We start from the raw sequence: 22168 nt of genomic DNA, 5'->3' as shown, positions 1-22168 counted from the left end.
ACCACTCGGATTATTATTTGACCCTGCTGGTCATCTATGAAAGTTTGAACATCTTGAAGAACGATCTGGCCTTAATGGCCATGTACTCTTATAATCTCCACTGGGCACAGCCAGAAGAGGACTGGCCACCCCTCAGAGCCTGGTTCCTCTCTAGGTTTCTTCTTGGGTTTCTGCCTTTCAAGGTTTTTTTTCTTGGCCACCGTGCTTCTGGTTTTCTGTATCAGCACTTTGTGACATCTACTGATGTCAAAATTGATTTATAAATACATTTGATTGATTTATTGTCTGTGTTACCAGACTGAAATGCCAGCTCCCGTCTGACTAGAGAGTAGAACCACTCAGGGACTCACGTCATTCTCTGGGGCTGTATCAGACCCAGTAACAGTTTTCTCTCTTTGGGCCAACTCTTGGTTAGGGTTATCAGACACATAACAGTCCACTCTCTGTGAGACAACTTTGGGTTAGGGTTATCAGACACAGTAACGGTCCTCTCTCTCTGGGTTAGGGTTATCAGACACAGTAACGGTCCTCTCTCTCTGGGTTAGGGTTATCAGACACAGTAACGGTCCTCTCTCTCTGGGTTAGGGTTATCAGACACAGTAACGGTCCTCTCTCTCTGGGTTAGGGTTATCAGACACAGTAACGGTCCTCTCTCTCTGGGTTAGGGTTATCAGACACAGTAACGGTCCTCTCTCTCTGGGTTAGGGTTATCAGACACAGTAACAGTCCTCTCTTTCTGGGTTAGGGTTATCAGACACAGTAACAGTCCTCTGTCTGTGGGCCAACTCTGGGTTAGGGTTATCAGACACATAACAGTCCACTCTCTGTGGGCCAACTTTGGGTTAGGGTTATCAGACACAGTAACAGTCCTCTGTCTGTGAGCCAACTCTGGGTTAGGGTTATCAGACACAGTAACAGTCCTCTCTCTCTGGGTTAGGGTTATCAGACACAGTAACAGTCCTCTCTCTGTGGGTTAGGGTTATCAGACACAGTAACAGTCCTCTCTCTGTGGGTTAACTCTGGGTTAGGGTTATCAGACACAGTAACAGTCCTCTCTCTGTGGGTTAGGGTTATCAGACACAGTAACAGTCCTCTCTCTGTGGGTTAACTCTGGGTTAGGGTTATCAGACACAGTAACAGTTCTCTGTCTGTGGGTTAACTCTAGGGAAATGGCCCTGAAGGGAAAGGCCTGGCATTTCTGGGACTCATGTTGTCTGACTATGGCTACGCCTAGTCTACTCTAGGGCTATTGAAGTGGTTAAATACATAAATTGCCGTTATATATGATATACATATTATGCAGTACTAATAGTAACAGTATAGTTGTAGTCTTTTGTAGTCAGTCATACACTGAAGAATTAGCGGTAGAATATTGACTAGTATATATATATAATCCTATTGTTATACATATATAATCCTGTTATTAGCATCCCTTAAAGATGTGTGAGATTTCCTTAGTCACCCAGGCTAGTTAGACCAATCCCTCCTGCTGATCAGCTTACAGCCCAGGCATCGGTAAGCCGGCTAAAGCTGGTCAGTAGCCAGGTCCAAGTTAATCACAGGGAAACAATTAGCTCTGTGTGATGTGTGCGTGAAGGCCTTAATGGCTAGTAAAACGATGGGTTGGTGGTAAGATGGCTGAGGCTGGTGCAGCCTTATCCATGGTGACTGTGTGGGTGGCCAGTAATGGGTGGCCAGTAATAAACTGGTCCTGAACATCTAAAACTAAGAGCATCGTATTTGGTACAAATCATTTCTTAAGTTCTAGACCTCAGCTGAATCTGGTAATGCATGGTGTGGCTGTTGAACAAGTTGAGGAGACTAAATTACTTGGTGTTATCTTAGATTGTAAACCGTCACGGTCAAAACATTTAGATTCAATGGTTGTAAAGATGGGGAGATGTCTAGCCGTAATAAAGAGACACTCTGTTTTTTGGACACCACACTCCAAAAAGCAAGTTCTGCAGGCTCTAGTTTTGTCTAATCTTGATTATTGTCCAGTCGTGTGGTCCAGTGCTGCAAGGAAAGACGTAGTTTAGCTGTAGCTGGCCCAGAACAGAGCGGCATGTTTTGCTCTTCATTGTAATCAGAGGGCTGATATAAATACTATGCATGCCAGTCTCTCTTGGCTAAGAGTTGAGGAGAGACTGACTGCATCACTTCTTCTTTTTATAAGAAACATTAATGTGTTGAAAATTCAAAATTGTTTGCATAGTCAAATTACACACAGCTCTGACACACACACTTATCCCACCAGACATGCCACCAGTGGTCTTTTCACAGTCCCCAAATCCAGAACAAATTCAATAAAGTGTACAGTATTAGCAACACCTCACAGCACAACGTCTCTCCCCTATTTGACCTAGATAGTTTGTGTGTATGCATTGATATGTAGGCTACGTGTGCATTTTCAAAAATGTATGTAGTTCTGTCCTTGAGCTGTTCTTGTCTATTAATGTTCTGTATTATGTCATTCTGTATTATGCTTCATGTTTTGTGTGGACCCCAGGAAGAGTAGCTGCTGCTTTTGCAACAGCTATTGGGGATCCTAATAAAATGTCAAAAAATACTTCAGTGTTCTATTTTTTCCAGACGGCCTACACCATCCCAATCCTGGCATTTGCCTTTGTGTGCCACCCTGAGGTCCTGCCCATCTACACCGAGCTCAAAAAGTAGGTGCCCCACTTGCAACAGGATGCAGCGCTGTAGCTGTTTACTATTGGACCCTGAATTCAGTTCACACTGCAGATAGGAAAATCATTATGTCAGCTATGTGCTTGGCTACTCATATGCCTGTGTCATATAGCACACTGCCTTGCATTCTCAGTAATGTCATGTGTAAATATGCATGGCTAGCCTGGTCATAATCTGGATAATCATCCTGCTGCCTTGTTGAACCCACTATAACATCTGTCTCTTTAGATTCATCTGACGTGTTCAGCCACAATATTACATTCCTTATGTAACTTCTGAAGCAATCTCAGTCAAAGTACAGTATGATGACAAAAGCTAAAACTGGCCTTTTTTGTTTGTGTCTTTGTGGGTATGTTGGTGTGTGTGTGTGTGTCTGTGTTTATGGTGTGTGTAAGTGTGTGTGACATCACATCATGCAATATTATCTGATTTCAGCCCCACCAAGCAAAGGATGCAGCATGTGTCCAACATCTCCATTGTAGTCATGTACACCATGTACTTCCTGGCTGCTCTGTTTGGATACCTGACCTTCTATGGTGAGGCACGCTCACCTCCATGTCATTACGATGCTCTTTCTCTCCCGCTTCCCTGTTCTTTCTCTTTTTCTCTCTCTCTCTCTCTCTCTCTCTCTCTCTCTTTTCACTGCTGCTCATCCTGCTGCTGAATCTCATGCTTTTTCTCAGGCCCATTTTACATGAGTTTCAGGCTAGTTCATTTCGCTAACAGCAAAGCCACTTCTCACGTTTGCCATTCATTTGCATGGACACAGCTCTTTTAGGTTTGAGAGGCTGTTATAAAATCAGTTAGTTAGTCTCAGATGGGAAGATGGGTCATGTCATGTTGCTTCAGAAGTTTAGATAGTGGTAGAGAAACATAATGAAGTAACTACTCCTCCTAGTGGCCATTGTTCATGTCAGACCGGTTTGTAATATCCCAGTGACTACTCTATGACATTGTTATAAGCACAGTCAGAGCAGTATATTACTGTAGTATACACAGATAACTGCCAAAATAATGGAAACACTTGAGTAAATGAGGGATACAAAGTATATTGACAGCAGGCGCTTCCACACAGGTGTGTTTCCTGAGTTAATTAAACAATTAACATCCTTTCATGCTTAGAGTCATGTGTAAAATTCTGGGCAGGCCATTATTTTGGCTACCATGGCTATGCTGCCATAGTATGACAATGCCCCCATCCAAAGGGCACGAGTGGTCACTGAATGGTTTGATGAGCATTAAAATTATCTCCAGATCTCAATGTTTTCCATCACCATCAACAAAACACCAAATTATGGAATTTCTGGTGGAAGAATGATGTCGCATCCCTCCAATAGAGGTCCAGACACTTGTAGAATCTATGCCAAGGTGCATTGAAGCCGTTCTGGCTCGTGGTGGTCCAGCGCCCTATTAAAACACTTTATGTTGGTGTTTCCTTTATTTTGGCAGTTACCTGTATCTCAGTATAAGGCTCTGAGCAAAATGATGAGCAGCATCTAACGTGTAAGACAGATTTTGTATGCCTTCTGATGGAAAAAACATTGTTGTGAATGATATGTTGCGTATAATTTGTACGACATTTTCTCCTCTTACTGGAGTTGGTGGTTATTGATGCTTCTCTAAGCCCTCCTGTGTGTCTGCCCCCTATAGGTGAGGTGGAGTCAGAGCTGCTGCACACCTACAGCCGTCTGGACCCGTACGACACCCTGATCCTGTGTGTCCGTCTGGCTGTGCTCACTGCTGTCACACTCACCGTCCCCATAGTGCTCTTCCCTGTGAGTAGCCTAGTTACCTCAGCACAAATGGTGTCTGGCTCAATGAAACTGTGTAAGTAAAGATGTACAGTGCATTCAGAAAGTATCCAAACCCCTTGTCTTTTTCCACATTTTTTACGTCACAACCTTATTCTAAAATGGATTGAAAAAATATGTATTTCCTCATTAATCTACACACCCTATAATGACAAAGCAAAAACAGTTTTTTAGAAATTGTTACAAATTTATAAAAAAACAAACATATATATCACATTTACATAAGTATTCAGACCCTTTACTCATTACTTTGTTGAAGCACCTTTGGCAGCGATTACAGCCTTGAGTCTTCTTGGTACAAGCTTGGTACACCTGTATTTGGGAAGTTTTTCCCATTCTTCTCTGCAGATCCTCTCAAGCTCTGTCAGGTTGGATGGGGAGCTTCGCTGCACAGCTATTCTCAGATCTCTCCAGAGATGTTCGATCGGGTTCAAGTCCGGAAGCCACTCCTGCATTGTCTCGGCTGTGTGCTTAAGGTCGTTGTCCTGTTGGAAGGTGAAACTTCGCTCCAGTCTGAGGTCCTGAGCTCTCTGGAGCAGGTTTTCATCAAGGATCGCTTTGTACTTTGCTCCGTTAATCTTTTTCTTGATCATGACTTGTCTCCCAGTCCCTGCCGCTGAAAAAAAATCATGTGCCTTTTACCGAGGAGTATCTTCTGTCTGGTCACTCTAAAATAAAGGCCTGATTGGTGGAGTGCTGCAGAGATGGTTGTCCTTCTGGAAAGTTCTCCCATCTCTACAGAGGACATCTGGAGCTCTGTCAGAGTGACCATCGGGTTCTTGGTCGCCTCCCTGACCAAGGCCCTTCTCCCCCGATTGCTCAGTTTGGCCAGGCGGCCAGCTCTAGGAAGAGTCTTGGTGGTTCCAAACTTCTTCAATTCAAGAATGATGGAGGCCACTGTGTTCTTGGGGACTTTCAATTCTGCAGAAATGTTTTGGTACCCTTCCCCAGATCTGTGCCTCGACACAATCCTTTCTCGGAGCTCTACGGACAATTCCGTTGACCTCATGGCTTGGTTTTTGCTCTGAAATGCACTATCAACTGTCGGACCTCATATAGACAGGTGTGTGCCTTTCCTAATCATGTCCAACCAATTGAATTTACCACAGGTGGAAGCCAATCAAGTTGTAGAAACATCTCAAGGATGATCATTGGAAACAGGATGCAACTGAGCTCAATTTCGAGTCTCGTAGGTCTGAATACTTATGTAAATAAGGTATTTCTGTTTTTATTTGTAACATATTTGCTAAAATGTCTAAAAACCTGTTTTCACTTTGTCATTATGGGATACTGTGTGTACTTTGATGAGGAAACAAATTAATTTAATCAATTTTAGAATAAGGCTGTAACTTAACAAAATGTGGAAAAAGGGAAGGGGTCTGGATACCTTCCGAATGCACTGTATATTATGTTTACTTAAAATGTATGCACTGGCTGTCACTTTTGATAAACGCATCTGTTAAAAGGGCATATTATTATATTAAAGCAGTGGCTTTCTGCTTCTCTTTGATGAAAGGGTGTGTCTGTGAATAAGAATAGTGTTGTGACTGTGCTTTTCTCCTCATGTTCTCGTCAGGTAAGGAGAGCCATCCAGCAGTTGTTTTTCCCCAACAAGACATTCTACTGGCCCCGCCACATTGCCATCGCTGTCACCCTGCTCACTCTCATCAACATGCTGGTCATCTTCGCGCCTAACATCCTGGGCATCTTCGGCATCATTGGTAGGAATTTTTAAAATGCACATCTCTAGGAACTATTCCTTTTGACGCAAGGCTACCTGAAATTGGACTTCATTGGACAGAAAAGGGCACAACTGCCTATGAGCGAAAGGTTAGGAATGAAGATGATTTGTAAAAAATTCAAACGTTTGGTACTTGATTTGTGATTTATCGAGGTAGGTCATTGATTTATATAGTATACAGTAGAATGCCCCAGAGAGCTCAGTGCAGCAGGGTCCGGTGGGTTTAATGGAATGATCCCGGATGAGCCCCCATTATTATGCCAAAATGTAAAACAATTAGTAACTTTACTTCAGGAATATACTTTTAATTTTGACTTTTTTAGAATGAAGCAGTCTAATCTTCTGAACTGTCATCATGACTTTACTAAGAGGAAATGTAATTGTACAGACAGACAGAGATCTAGTTGCCCTCAGCTACTTTACAGTTAACCAAGTGCCCTCAGTTTATTTACCTTAATTTAACTAGGCAAGCTAGTTATTTTCAATGACGTGCTATGAACAGTGGGTTAACTGCCTTGTTCAGGGGCAGAACGACAGATTTTTACCTCATCAGCTTGGGGATTTGATCTTGCAACCTTTCAGTTGCTAGTCCAACACTCTAACCACTAGGCTACCTGCCACCCCACAGTTTAATGATCATAGCGTCTTTAATTTCTCGCTAGACCTTTTGATCCCCTATGCATTAAATCCTCAATGACGGATTTGGAGACATTTTAGGGGAAAGCTCTTAAATCACCTCAGGAATGCATACTATAAACCTTAATCAAAGTCTTGTGATCGTTATGCAACTGAAACGTTCAATCATTTCCTCAAGGATTATAATGCCTTAGTTTTAGCATTTTATTGTCTCCACTCTGAGTAGTTTCATTCATATTTTTGAGTGAACAGTAATAGTAGTGTGTTTAACACTATGTTTAAGACTTTCCATGCCAATAAAGCCTTTTGAATTGTATTTATTTAGTTTCTGCTGGTGTCATTCTGACAGTCAGGGAGACAAATGACACTTTTTGGGGACTTTCGTGACATCGCTAGGCTACCTCCTCACTGATAAATTGCGCTCTTGTTATTCTACAGTTCTGTGAAGCTCATTGTTTGACACGATGGCTAAAGAGTGTCTTTGTCTTCTCCTCGCTCAGGTGCCACATCTGCCCCCTGCCTCATCTTCATCTTCCCTGCTGTTTTCTACATCCGCATCGTACCCGAAGAGGAGGAGCCCATGCGCTCCACCCCCAAAATCCTGGTGAGCGATGTCCCCTAGCGCCAAAGACAACTGTCATGTCTTACTGGAACTCATTACTGTTAACTATTGGTTTTTAAAGATAATGTATTTTTTACACATATTTTATTTAACTAGGCAAGTCAGTTAAGAACAAATACTTATTTACAATGACTGCCTACCCCAGCCAAACCCTAACGATGCTGGGCCAATTGTGTGCCGCCCTATGGGACTCCCAATCACGGCCGGTTGTGATACAGCCTGGAATCGAACCAGGGTCTGTAGTGACGCCTTTAGCACTGAGATGCAGTGCCTCAGACTGCTGCGTCACTCGGGAGCCCACATGTATCTTTCCGGTTTGTTTAGTATGGGCATGTAAACAATTAAGCATAAGTGCACATAATAGAATATAACATAATAGAATATAACACAATAGAATATAACACAATAGAATATAACACAATAGAATATAACACAATAGAATATAACACAATAGAATATAACACAATAGAATATAACACAATAGAATATAACACAATAGAATTTAACATAATAGAATTTAACATAATAGAATATAACAATAGAATATAACATAATAGAATATAACATAATATAACATAATATAACATAATATAACATAATATAACATAATAGAATATAACATAATAGAATATAACAATAGAATATAACATAATAGAATATAACATAATAGAATATAACATAACATAATAGAATTTAACATAACATAATAGAATTTAACATAATAGAATTTAACATAATAGAATATAACAATAGAATATAACATAATAGACTATAATAATATAATATAATATAATGGAATACAACATAATATAATAGAATATAACAATATAATATAACATAATAGAATATAACATAATATAATTTAACAATAGAATATAACATAATATAACATAATAGAATATAACATAATATAAAATAACATGATAGAATATAACAATAGTATATAACATAATAGAATATACCAATAGAATATAACATAATGGAATACAACATAATATAATAGAATAGAATATAACATAATATAAAATAACATGATAGAATATAACAATAGAATATAACATAATAAAATATACCAATAGAATATAACATAATGGAATACAACATAATATAATATAATAGAATATAACAATAGAATATAACATAATAGAATAGAATATAACACAATAGATTATAACATACTAGAATATAACATAATAGAATATAACATAATAGAATATAACATAATAGGAATTTGACTGTGAGCTTTCAATTAGATTAGAATAACTACAGAGAGTGTGCCTGGAGATTATCTGCTGAAACAGTGTTTGAATTGCTAAATATAGACGATGCAAATTCATTTTATTCACTCATCCATTCACAATCCTTTCGATATATTTGCTGAGTGAGTAATGCAGTTTTAATGTCATGCCACTCTAATATCATAATTACAATTCAGAAATGTATACACAAGCCCTAGACTACAATAATAATGATTTAATAGCTTTGAGTGCATTAAGGCTGAAACTCAGTGACAGAGTCATCAACTGTGTGCATTACCTCTCTCACATCCTTCCTCACTCTCTCTCCTCTACTTTCTCTCTCCCTCTTTCTCACTCTCTCATCTACCTCTCTCTCGCAGGCTGCCTGCTTCGCTGGAATAGGCTTCCTGTTTATGATAATGAGCCTGAGCTTTATTCTCATTGATTGGACGTCGGGGAGTAGCAAAGCCAGCAGCGGTCACTAGACTGCTTCTACCGTCTTCAGTTTTTATATTGTAAATCTAGACCTGTACGGTATTTTCTCTGTGTTTTCATGGATCATATTTTGTAGAGGATGTACTATCTCTTCCTCCAGAAAGAGTGGGCCAGAGAGTCTAGAGATGGGGAGTTCAGTCTTCTGGAGGTTTCTGCTCCCCTCTGGAAGAAGATAGTGCATTCGAAACAAATGTAATGTCAAGCTGGCTTGCTGAATCTGCCACCACCTCCTATTCCAGCCCTTCCCCCAGACCAGACCAGACCCATAACCCATGACCCTATAAACTTGTACTCTGTGAATCACAGCAAGAATCTAACTGCCACACTTTAGTCTAGACAACCACGTAGCTTTCTTCAACAGTAGGGGAGAAGAAGGCACAACAGATCGTTGGGGGCTGGACAGTTATTTTATATTTGTAGCCAAAGTCTACTGTATTAAGTTATTCATGAAATTAGGTAATGGCAAGATTCTGTGCAATAGCTGAGGAAATGTGGCATTAAAAGCTATTGGACAGTGGCATCATCCAGTGACCCGTGCTGCTGTTGTCACCCTGGTGGCGAGGTGTCATCCTTCTAGACGCTCGGCTTCAGTCCTCACAGATATCAGAGGATGGAACCATACAACTGATATGCAACTGTACAGTGTATACAGTGTGTATAGAGCAGGTTGACTCTACCATTACAATACAGTATGATATATATACAGAGAGATTTATTTTTTTATAATTTTTATTTGATAAAGCGTATAATATGGACCTTTTGAGTCTCTCCTCAGCAACAGTATCATATCACATTGGTGTGTCTCTTTGATACGTGCACTCAACCATATCAGAATAGCTTTTTCATGGTTCGAGGAGCAGCTCTGATGTCTAAAATTGAAGGAATGCTTGGCTATACTCTCAGTATGAGGGTCTATTTTAGAGATGGAGGTTATCGTTAACTTGGTCCTGGATCGGTGGGGGTGTATATCTCTGCATTGTCGTGTTTTGATCATTTGAGCACTCACTAGGACCAGTGTCCTTAGTGGCAGAGGATGCTCTCTACCTGGGTATGTTGTTGTGTTGTTTCTGAACATTTACTGAACGTAATCAGAGATAACCCAAAAATATAAAGAAAACTCACGGTGTCAATTCATTACGTGGAGAATCAAGGATGACGTGTGTAAATATGGTTATTTCCAGGACAAGCTTGTTTTTTTCCCTAACTAAAGTTCAGTCTAGTGACATGGTGCCATGATAAGCACACAATGTGGTATCAATGCCTCTCTAACATCCCTGCAAAGTAGGTGGTTAGTTATAGCACTTTCAGCTGATATGTACAACTTCTTCCTGTAGCCATTAATCAATTGATATGCAAACAATTTATTTGTAAGATACTCATACGTTTTATAGATATGATTTTAAGGGACAACCCTTTATAATACAAATTACAATCTCTGAAAAATCTAAGTCTAAATCCTAAGTAAATTGTATAATCCTATGTATGTTACTTTACAAAACAATATGTATTTAAGGTCTAACATGGTACAAAGACGTTTCCTCCAACTACTTGAAGCTCTTTCTCTCCTGTTCTGTGTCTGCATAGTGTTTAGCAGCCCTGCAGTGATTTAAGTGTGAACATGGTGTGTACATGGTGTGTGAACATGGTGTGTACATGGTGTGTGATCATGCTATGTGTCTGTTCGTCTGCTCCAGTATGGAGCGAACACAATTATGTACAGTGGATGTACTGTAAGGATTGTTAGTGTGTCTGTTGTTGAAATGAAACATGGCTCTACTGTATTTTCATTGTGGTACTTACTTATATACTATTGTATTGTGAAACGATCAATGGATACATGAACCATAAGTGTAATGTGTAAATCCTAGGCTTATGAATCCCATTGACTCTTACCAAATTAGTCAAATAAGATTTAAAAGCCTGGCTATGAACCTTTCATAATCTCAGACTAGTCTGTTGTCAGGTATGAGTGGAATAGTATTTCTGGTCAGTTTCTAAACATCCCTGTAGCTGCTTTTGGGGACTGCCTGCCAACTCTTGCAGGTGTTGAGCAGGTTTGATACAGTAGTCAGGTGGAATGTCCCCTGTCTCTCTGTTGTTTTCCTTGTGATGAAGTTACAGATTCCACACTACAGTGAGTGCTGTAATTTTGTATATGAGTATTGTATCATTGTTATGTCAAACTTGGTTGTAAAGCGCAACAAACTCCTCTCTCAATCAATCATTAATACATGTTTCCTTAGAGAATAACCAGTCTGCATGAGCCAGTATACAGTACATCAGGATCAGCCAGCTCTGCTCTTTCTATCTATTACTCATTTATTTAATAGCTTAATGGATGAATTTGTTTCTATTTAAATAAAGATCCATGTTTAAAGTCATATTTTAACAACATGTTTGTGTTATTCTGATTTCATATACAACTGGTATATTATTATATGATAGATCAGCCCTTACACATACCATGTGTACCACCAGGGGGAGACATTCTGAAAGTGGCTGAGATGATTTCTGACTGTCTGATAACGCTCCTTATACAGTTCTCTCATTTCCTTGTGTGATTTAATGAAATTGGTATAGTTCATGAAATATCGACTTCAACCAGCATTTCTAAATAATGTATATAAATGTAAACCCTTTATATTCAATATGCATATCTAGTTTGTATAATGTAAAAAGCAAGAACTGTAGTTTTAGTCTGATAATTAAAAAGAGAAATGTAATCATTTTTAAAGTGCTTTTAAACTATTTTGCCCTTCATTTTATGTCTTTATTTTTATTGTATGTCAATATATTTTAATACATTGCTGGCATTTATTGTACTGTAAACAATGTTGCAATAAAAACAATAAAATAACATTATTTTTAGATTTTTCATCATGATTTTGGAACTTCTAAATCTGTCCTAGTGCACCAAATCTGTCCCTCACTATGGCACTATGTACAATAAAAGGTATAATACACATATTGCTTCATACTGTGCATGCCAATCATTTCCTAGTTGTTGTTCATCAAACAGACACACACATTCTATCCCATCACCTCTATTTTAAGCAGTGCAATTTACCACTCTCAGGCTGATTGCTAACCCTAATGACTCTGGGCCAATTGTGAGCCACCCAATTGTGATTGGACTGCCAATCATGGCCGGTTGTGATACAGCCTGGAATCGAGCCAGGGTCTGTAGTGACGCCTCTAGCACTGAGATGCAGTGCCTTAGACCGCTGTGCCACTCGGGAGCCCCATTCAGATTACGTTTTCAAATTCAGTTCTCTGGTACTTTGCCAGCCAGGAAAGGTAGAGGAGAACAGATAGAATGAAAGGCTCTCTGTGGTAAAAATAAGCTTCTGGCGGTTTCTGAAGCCAATGTAGCATGTTGAACGCTACATAGCGTTTGAACCGTTTTGGCTATAAGCTATTCCTGAATGTATAGACTCTCTGGAACATGGACGTGCCTTCTCTCCCCCTCAAAGGCTGCGCAGGACATGTTAAAAGGGAGTGTCACAAAAAGCGCAATTTGGCCCCCCTAAGAAAATAGTTGAATAGCCCTGTCATCACTCCCTATTTAATCTTGCTCTTGTGACTGACTGGGTTCGAACCAGGTCTCCTGCATGTCACAGCACCAATATAACTACCTGGGTTCGAAATCAGGCCTACTGCACAACAGTAACAGTTTGTGTGGCAAACAAAGCAGACAGATTTGTGCACCCCATTTAATAAAAGTGCAACAGAGGTAGTTTGGTGATCCATGCACTCGAGTTCCAGAGAGTCTAAGAATACAGCCAAATTCATAGAAAGAAAATAAATGAAACATGCCACATTGGCTTCAGAAATCAAATCAATCATTAGGGTTATGGCAGGATGAAGTTGGTGAAGAGCAGCCTCAAATATCAGCCTCAAGTATATATTTAGCGTACACATGAATCGCGGCAAAAAACATGTTTTGTGTAATGATATAGGCTAATCTTTATAGTTGCTGTCATATCGTAGTTTCAAAGAAAAGAACACTACTTGACTGCCTGTCTGTCTCCTGAACCGCTTAGCCAATGTTTGCTATGATAATGAAAAAATAACATTCAATCACTAATTAGACCGCGTGTCTGTGTGCTTGTTCGACATTGCAGCCGACAGTGCAGGCGACTGCCGACTAACTGATCTACAAATCATAATTTAGCCATGAAACATCACGGTTGTGATGCTCTCGAACACAGCCTGTGTCTTGCTGTGTTCCACATCTGGGCAGCCGAACATTCTAGGCAGCCGAGCGTGTATCTGGACCAGTAAAAAGAGTCTGACAATGGGTACGTTTTTTGCATTGCCCGGTGCCATAGTTATGCCATATGCTGATATCATGGTGAGAGTAAATAGCTGCATGTAACTCAGCAGCTGAGAAGAACATGAAATCACTAGACTGCCTGTTTATGTTTGCATTACTGACAACTACGTTTGTACCAACATATTGATAGTGTATTTTGTGTAAAACATGTACATAGCTGCATGTAGCCTACTCCCCTCCTGAAAAAAAGAAAAAAAGCAGAGCACTCAGCACAGCAGCTACCTAGACAGTGGAGTGGGCACTCAGCACAGCAGCTACCTAGACAGTGGAGTGGGCACTCAGCACAGCAGCTACCTAGACAGTGGAGTGGGCACTCAGCACAGCAGCTACCTAGACAGTGGAGTGGGCACTCAGCACAGCAGCTACCTAGACAGTGGAGTGGGCACTCAGCACCGCAGCTACCTAGACAGTGGAGTGGGCACTCAGCACAGCAGCTACCTAGACAGTGGAGTGGGCACTCAGCACAGCAGCTACCTAGACAGTGGAGTGGGCACTCAGCACAGCAGCTACCTAGACAGTGGAGTGGGCACTCAGCACAGCAGCTACCTAGACAGTGGAGTGGGCACTCAGCTATATAAAAAAAAATCCTGCACATGCGTAGAAATATCCATATTGGGATACAGAAACTCTCTATCAGTAGCCACTCCATATATTCAATATAAGGTACAATCATTACCGCACTTTGAAATGTAGGTGGGGGCAATGTGCTGGCGGGGATTCATTAGCATATGTGGGGGCATGGTCTAAAATATGTTGTATTTCTGCCAACCATTAATGAAAGTGTTGTACCAGTTTATCATTATGTTGATGAAGGTTGACCAACTCGTTTGTCCACTCCAGTTGTACAATTGTTGTAAAAGCTTGTGACAATCAAGAGCTGCACTGTTAAGAGGTTACTGTGCCTTTTCCAGTAACTTAATAGCAGTTGGCGACAGGAAGTTCCTGGTTATTTTTCAATAAGTTACTGTCAGCTTGCTGCAACTAATTATTGTAAAATTCACAGTAACTTACTGTGGCTGATCTCTGTCACACACACTGACCTGATGGTGTGGCAGAAAGGTCAGTTTGCTGTCAACCAAGAGGTTGAGGCCAAGTCTGGCAAAGAATGCTTAGTAGTTGTCAACTAATATTAAGCTATCTTGTAATCAGAAATGTTCAGTGAAAGTATAGTCAGTTACTGGCAGCTAGTTGCAAGTACAGTAACCCACTAGGCACACACTTGTTGAATTAACGTTGCTTCCACGTAATTTCAATGAAATTATGCTAAGCCAACGTGGAATAGACGTTGATTTGATGTCTGTGCCCAGTGGGAAGTTACTAGCACTTCCTGGCTATTAAGTTACTGTGAATTTTACAAGAACTTACTGACAGCTGGATGCCAGTTAGGTTAGATTAGTCTATAATTTTGATGTACAGCCGAAATGATTTTTTTGGGCATGTAGGCTATTGTAATACATGTTTGTTTCTGTCAAATAGCGTTGGTTCCTGTCAGATGGCACAAAGACAGTCTAATTTAAACTTCACTTTTTGTTTCTAAAGATTTGCATGGCAGGAAAACCATTCAACAAAAGCATAAGAGAGCTCTGTTGTAAAGCAATGAGCCATCATCAGACAGTGATAGATACAGTGCATTCACACCCCTTGACTTTTTCCACATTTTGTTGCTACAGCCTGAATTTAAAATTGATTGCATTTAGATTTTATTGTCATTGGCCTACACACAATAAAAATGAAAAGCTGAAATGCCTTGCCTGGAAGGGCAGCTATTGGTAGATGGGGGAAAAAAAAGCAGACACTGAATATCCCTTTGAGCATGGTGAAGTTATTAATTACACTTTGGATGGTGTATCAATACACTAACTCAGGTGCCGGAGAGGAAGGAAACCGCTCAGGGATTTCACCATGAGGCCAATGGGGATTTTAAAACAGTTACAGAGTTGAATGGTTGTGATTAGGAGAAAACTGAGGATGGATCAACAACAGTGTGGTTACTCCACTATACTAACCTAATTCACAGAGTGAAAAGAAGGAAGTATGTACAGAATACAAATATTCCCAAACATGCATCCTGTTCGCAAAAAGGCACTAAAGTAATACTGCAACAAATGTGGCAAAGCAATTAACTTTTTGTCCTGAATACAAATTGTTATGTTTGGGGCAAATCCAATACAACACATTGCTGAGTACCACTCTCGATAATTTCAAGCATAGTGGAGGCTGCATGTTATGGGTATGCTTGTAATCGTTAAGGACTGGGGAGTGTTTCAGGTTAAAAAATACATGGAATGGAGATAAGCACGGACAAAATCCTAGAGGAAACCCTGGTTCAGTCTACTTTACACCAGACACTGGGCGATTAAGTAACCTTTCAGCAGGACAATAACCTAAAACACAAGGCCAAATCCACACTGGATTTGCTTACCAAGAAGACAGTGAATGTTCCCGAGTGGCCGAGTTACATTTTTGACTTAAATCTACTTGAAAATGTATGGCAAGACCAGAAAATGTTTGTCTAGCAATGATCAACCACCAATTTGATAGAAATTGAAACATTTTGAAAAGAATAATGGGCAAATGTTGCAACATCATTAGAGACTTAGAAACATACACAGAAATACTCAGAAGTATTGACTCAGGACTGTGAATACTTATGTAAATTATATATTTTGTATTTCATTTTAAATACATTTGCCAACATGTTTTCAATTTGTCATTATGGGGTATTGTGTGTAGATGGGCGAGAAATAAAATGGATTTAATCCATTTTGAATTCAGGCTGTAACACAACAAAATGTGGAATAAGTCAAGAGGTATGAATACTTTCTGAAGGCACTGTAAATCTGCACAAGATGTGTGTTTCCCTTATTCTGTCCAACTCTAATGCGTTCATTTCTCTACTCCAGAGATGTTCAATACTGAAATGTAATTAACTTTGAAAAGGGGCCTTGGGGATTAATGAGTGTACGCTGCTGTGTTTAAGCTCACATGACATGTCTGCTGACAACAAGCCAGCACAGGCACTTTACCACCTCTGCTGAAGAGAGCTCGTGAACTGTCATCTTTTGTCACTTCTAGGTTAGATTACTGCAATGCTCTACTTTCCAGCTACCCGGTTAAAGCACTAAATAAACTTCAGTTAGTGCTATACACAAATGTATCATATTACTCCAGTGCTAGCCTCTACACTGGCTTCCTGTTAAGGCAAGGGCTGATTTCAAGGTTTTACTGCCAACCTACAAAACATGACATGGGCTTGCTCCTACCTATCTTTCCGATTTGGTCCTGCCGTACATACCTACACGTACGCTACAGTCACAAGACGCAGGCCTCCTTACTGTCCCTAGAATTTCTAAGCAAACAGCTGGAGGCAGGGCTTTCTCCTATAGAGCTGCATTTCTATGGAATGGTCTGCCTACCCATGTGAGAGACGCAGACTCGGTCTCAACCTTTAAGTCTTTATTGAAGACTCATCTCTTCAGTAGGTCCTATGATTGTGTGTAGTCTGGCCCAGGAGTGTGAAGGTGAACGGAAAGGCACTGGAACAACCAACCGCCCTTACTGTCTCTGCCTGGCCGGTTCCCCTCTCTCCACTGGGATTCTCTGCCTCTAACCCTATAACAGGGGCTGAGTCACTGGCTTACTGGTGCTCTTCCATGCCTCCCTAGGAGGGGTCTGCTCCAGTTTCAACTGTTCTGCCTGCGGCTATGGAACCCTGACCTGTTCACCGAACGTGCTACCTGTCCCAGACCTGCTGTTTTCAACTCTCTAGAGACAGTAGGAGCGGTAGAGATACTCTGAATGATCGGCTATGAAAAGCCAACTGACATTTACTCCTGAGGTGCTGACCTGTTGCACCCTCGACAACTACTGTGATTATTATTATTTGACCCTGCTGGTCATCTATGAACGTTAGAACATCCTGGCCATGTTCTGTTATAATCTCCACCCGGCACAGCCAGAAGAGGACTGGCCACCCCTCATAGCCTGGTTCCTCTCTAGGTTTCTTCCTAGGTTCTGGCCTTTCTAGGGAGTTTTTCCTAGCCACCGTGCTTCTGTTTGGGGTTTTAGGCGGGGTTTCTGTACAGCACTTTGTGACATCAGCTGATGTAAGAAGGGCTTTATAAATAAATTTGATTTGATTTGATATTCCTTTAGTCAAAGACCTCAGTGTGCAGAAATATGTTTCACTCACATTCAGATACAGTACCTGCCGTATCAGTTAGCTAAGAGGAAATGGAGTCACCTGACCAGTAGGCATACACCAGTGTAGAATATAGCTAATTGATTTGATCTTAATAGCTGACATTCAATGTCTTAAGGTTTTGAGCTCCGATTCACTGATTAAGGTCAATAATGCATTCTGAGCCAATTAATAAAAAATTGTTCTTTACATTTTTTAAATTTTCATTCTGATCAGAATCGTGTGCACATCCAAGACCACAAGGGGAGACTCAAGAGCCATAAGTGGGTTGCTTATGCATACTCTGAATAAGAGCTTTGACAGTAAAGGAAATTATTCTTTCTCTACTTGCTTTTGACAAATGGTAAACAGGTCTCTTAACATGATGAGTTAGTCTTTAACAAGCTGAAAAGTATACTGATAAAAATACTGTATAAACGCAACATGCAACAATTTATAAGATTTTACGGAGTTACAGTTCATATAAGGAAATCAGTCAATTGAAATACATTCATTCGGGCCTAATCTATGGATTTCATTACATCTGTTGGTTACAGATACCTTTAAAAAACAAGGTAGGGGCGTGGATCAGATAACCAGTTAGTATCTGGTGTGACCACCATTTGCCTCATGCAGTGTGACATATCTCCTTCGCATAGAGTTGATCAGGCTGTTGATTTTGGCCTGAGGAATGTTGTTTCACTCCACTTCAATGGCTGTGCGAAGTTGCTGGATATTGGTGGGAACTGGAACACGCTGTCATACACATTGATCCAGAGCATCCCAAACATGGTGACATGTCTGGTGAGTATGCAGGTCATGGAAGAACTTGGACATTTTCAGCTTCCAGGAATTTTGAACAGATCCTTGCAACATGGGGCTCTGCATGATCATGTTGAAACATCAGTTAATGGTGGCGGATGAATGGCACGGTATCTCTGTGCATTCAAATTGCCATCGATAAAATGCAATTGTGTTTGTTGTTAATAGTTTATGCCTTCCCATCCCATAACCTCACCGTCACCATGGGGCACTCTGTTCATAACGTTGACATCAGCAAACCGGTCGCCCACATGACGCCACACACGTGGTCTGCGGTTGTGAGGACGGTTGGACGTACTGCCAAGTTCTCAAAAAAGACGTTTGAGGCGGCTTATGGTTGAGGAATAAACATTCAATTGTCTGGCAACAGCTCTGGTGGACATTCCTGCAGTCAGCATGCCAATTGTACGCTCCCTCAAAGCTTGAGACATCTGTGGCATTGTGTTGTGGGACAAAACTGCACATTTTTGTCCCCAGCACAAGGTGGACCTTGTGTCATGATCATGCTGCTTAATCAACTTCTTGATATGCCACACCTGTCAAGTGGATGGATTATCTTGGCAAAGGAGAAATGCTCACTAACAGGGATGTAAAGAAATGTGTGCACTAAAGTTGAGAGAAATAAGATTGTTGTGCGTATGGAACATTTCTGGGATCTTTTATTTCAGCTCATGAAACATGGGACCAACACCTTACATGTTGCATTTATATTTTTGTTTAGTGTAAATACTCCACTGAAAAGACTTGTTAGGTAGACCTAACAATGTGCGTCTAAAGAGTCCATAAAATGTTTTACTTGTTATAAAGCCTTGAATCACTAGTTTAATTTGATTTCCCCTACAATAATGTATTATGTTTTCAAGACTAACTCAATCAATTTGTCCTTGTAGAAACTTTCACCCTAATGAAATTGGCCTTATACTATGCATTGACATGAGCGAAATGTAATTGGCAATAACGAATAGGCTATGATCAATTAAATTAGATAAATGAGTAAATTAGATATTGTATTAATACTGTATTAATCATGTTTTAAATGTATCACTGAGGACAATTTCATGAAACACTACATTTCCCATGAAGCAAAGTAGGTGGGCGATTCGCACTGGGTCGTCACTAGTTAATACAGCCACAAAGTCATAAACCCCGCCTTTTTCTACAATGTTTCTTCTTAAAATCTGATTTTAAACCTAACCCCAATCTTAACACTAACCTTAATCACATGGCTAATCGTATGCCTATCCCTACATTTAAATTAAGACAAAAATCACATTTTTAGCATATACTTTGTGGCTGTGTTATCTAGTGGAAACCCTGGCACTTTACTGACTTGGGAGGTGACTGAACTGTCTTCGGTTTGTTGGGCAGAGAGGAACTTCACAGCTGCTACGGGTGTGGTTTTTAACGTGATAAATCTTAATGAAGAGAATAGTGCATAACATCACTCACACACTGAACGACTAAATTATAACTCAGAGGAAGAGGACTAACATAGCTCAGCGTCACAGTGGTTTATTGAATTTTGGTTCATTGCAAATTGGCATCGGAAATCGATCTACTCCGCCGTCTTCACAGCTGGAATACTTTTGCGGAGGTTCCGTGACCCTTTTTCTTGGTCTAAAACGTGAACTTAACTGATTTTATTGACGCGCCCTCAAAATAAATTGTTGTTACTCAAAGTTTGTGTCCTCGTAATGACAAACAAATGACATTTTTGTGTCGGCTTGGATAGAATGTCACTTGAGTTTAAAAAATAGGCCTTAAACTTGGCTTACAAACGAGGAAACATCTGGAATAGAAAAGTGAATTCATTTGGATGCTGGTTTGTGGGTGAATCAAACTTATTTTCCAGTCGTATTTCTCAAAGGGGAAGTTGCATTTCTCAACCCCACAACACTGGACTGGGAACTATTTAAAAAAATAAACACTCACAGGAATAGAGCCCTAATTAGGCTACATCATTTTTGTGTGATATCGTCCCGATAAACAGCAGTCCTGAAGCGTGCACTTGGAACCATGGGGTGTACAGTGAGTCAGGAAGATAAAGCCGCGGCCGAGAGGTCCAAAATGATTGACAAAAACCTTCGAGAAGATGGAGAGAAGGCGGCGAGAGAAGTGAAACTGCTCCTTTTGGGTATGTACCACCAAACATTATATTCCTTGTCCTGATTTATAACAGAAGCACTAGCGCAGGCTCAGATTTATGTTTACTGGTTCTGATTAATCTGTTCCAGTTGTGCACTGGAGGCTAGAGAACCTCCACTGAAATTGGACAAAATCTCGGTCATGTAGCTACATCAAAATGGCTAATGAGGGAGATTCGTGAGTTTACCTAGCCTACTCCTCGTCACACACACACTCTACCTCAAAGCTTTTACCATGAATCATTTCCTCTATGTCTCGCAACATTGCAACAAATTAGATTGCCAGTTCACGATCGTAAAGCTGGATACAATGCAACGTTCATGCGAATCTTCATTGAATGGATTTAGAATCAGAGGATTGCCTCCCACCGCTGGAATTGTCTTAACTCTCCAAGTATTCAAAACAGAAAACTTGCTGTCAACGCACAACAGGCTACTTAGGCTATGTCAATGTTTAATTACACTCAAGTAGAAGGCAATACAAACTATCCGATCATAAAATGCCTTCAAAAAAAAGTGTTTGCTGATTGATTCCCATAATGTAGCCTAAAAGTGTAATCAATTACTAGCCTACAACTAACAACTGGATCGTTCCATGTCATTTCAGCAAGCCATGACACCACCAACTCAGATTGTTCTGAAATCGTTTCTGTAGTTAGAAACAGATAAAATAAGCCTCCTGGCAACATTATTTTGATTTATTGATTATTGCGCTAATTGCTTGCATCCAAATTGGCCATTTTAATTTATAAAATGTATATAATATTCAGTAATTATAGTACCTAACATCTGATTTGGACCGAAGTTTTTTCTAACAATGAGCAAGAAATGAGGAATATATATATATATATGGACATCCCACCCCAACAACGAGTATATAGTATCAGTTCTCTGTCTGACAACCCTCACGAAAAAAAGATTGCTTTCAGTAGAACTGCAGTTAGAGTGCATTATAACTGCAGTATGATGCAAATACTGTGTCCAAAGTTTTTTTTACTGCTGTAATTTTGCAGTATAACTGCAGTTCAAATGTAGTATGCAGCAGATATTTTGCAATTACTGTGTCCAAAATACCACTGTCGACTGCAGTTACTGCACTTTTACTGCAGTTTTAAAACTGCCATCTTTTTTTTGTAGGGAAGTAGTATGGGGCTGCGGCTCTGTGTATTTTTATTAATCCAATATAATGTATTCTCAGTGAATTTGTTAGTTTTTTCCCCTCCTGTTCAGAGAAATTATTCATTGAAGTTGTTAGGTTTATGTCCCATCCTACATCTTGATATTACCAGGTTCTGACCACTAGATGGTGCTTTTCCTGCTATTATGGTGGTCATAGGGATATTTAACCAAAATTACAAAAATTACATATTTACTTTCTTACCCTGTAAGCATTTTATGGAGCAGGTATGATGGCAACCAATGCTTTGGTTTTGTTTACCTGGCCACTGT

General features: G+C 40.2%; 2 protein-coding genes across 3 annotated transcripts in view; both read left to right on the top strand.

Annotated features, from left to right (window-relative positions):
• Positions 1–12160, top strand: part of LOC120065214 (sodium-coupled neutral amino acid transporter 3-like) — a 78393-nt gene extending 66233 nt beyond the window's left edge. For both annotated transcript variants that reach the window (XM_039016014.1, XM_039016013.1), the window contains 6 exons: positions 2593–2672; positions 3130–3230; positions 4345–4469; positions 6082–6226; positions 7383–7486; positions 9123–12160. In XM_039016014.1, coding sequence (XP_038871942.1) covers positions 2593–2672; positions 3130–3230; positions 4345–4469; positions 6082–6226; positions 7383–7486; positions 9123–9227 — 660 coding nt within the window. In that variant the 3' untranslated portion in view covers positions 9228–12160. The remainder of the gene's footprint in view (positions 1–2592; positions 2673–3129; positions 3231–4344; positions 4470–6081; positions 6227–7382; positions 7487–9122) is intronic.
• Positions 12161–19904: 7744 nt separating this feature from the next.
• The window catches only part of LOC120065213 (guanine nucleotide-binding protein G(i) subunit alpha-2-like), a 94955-nt gene continuing 92691 nt past the window's right edge, over positions 19905–22168 (top strand). The window contains exon 1 of the mRNA XM_039016012.1: positions 19905–20709. Within this exon, the coding sequence (XP_038871940.1) occupies positions 20592–20709 (118 nt within the window). The 5' untranslated portion in view covers positions 19905–20591. The remainder of the gene's footprint in view (positions 20710–22168) is intronic.

This window comes from Salvelinus namaycush, chromosome 20, assembly GCF_016432855.1.
Source record: "Salvelinus namaycush isolate Seneca chromosome 20, SaNama_1.0, whole genome shotgun sequence".
NCBI lineage: Eukaryota > Metazoa > Chordata > Actinopteri > Salmoniformes > Salmonidae > Salvelinus > Salvelinus namaycush.
This window is presented reverse-complemented; position numbering and strand designations above follow the sequence as displayed.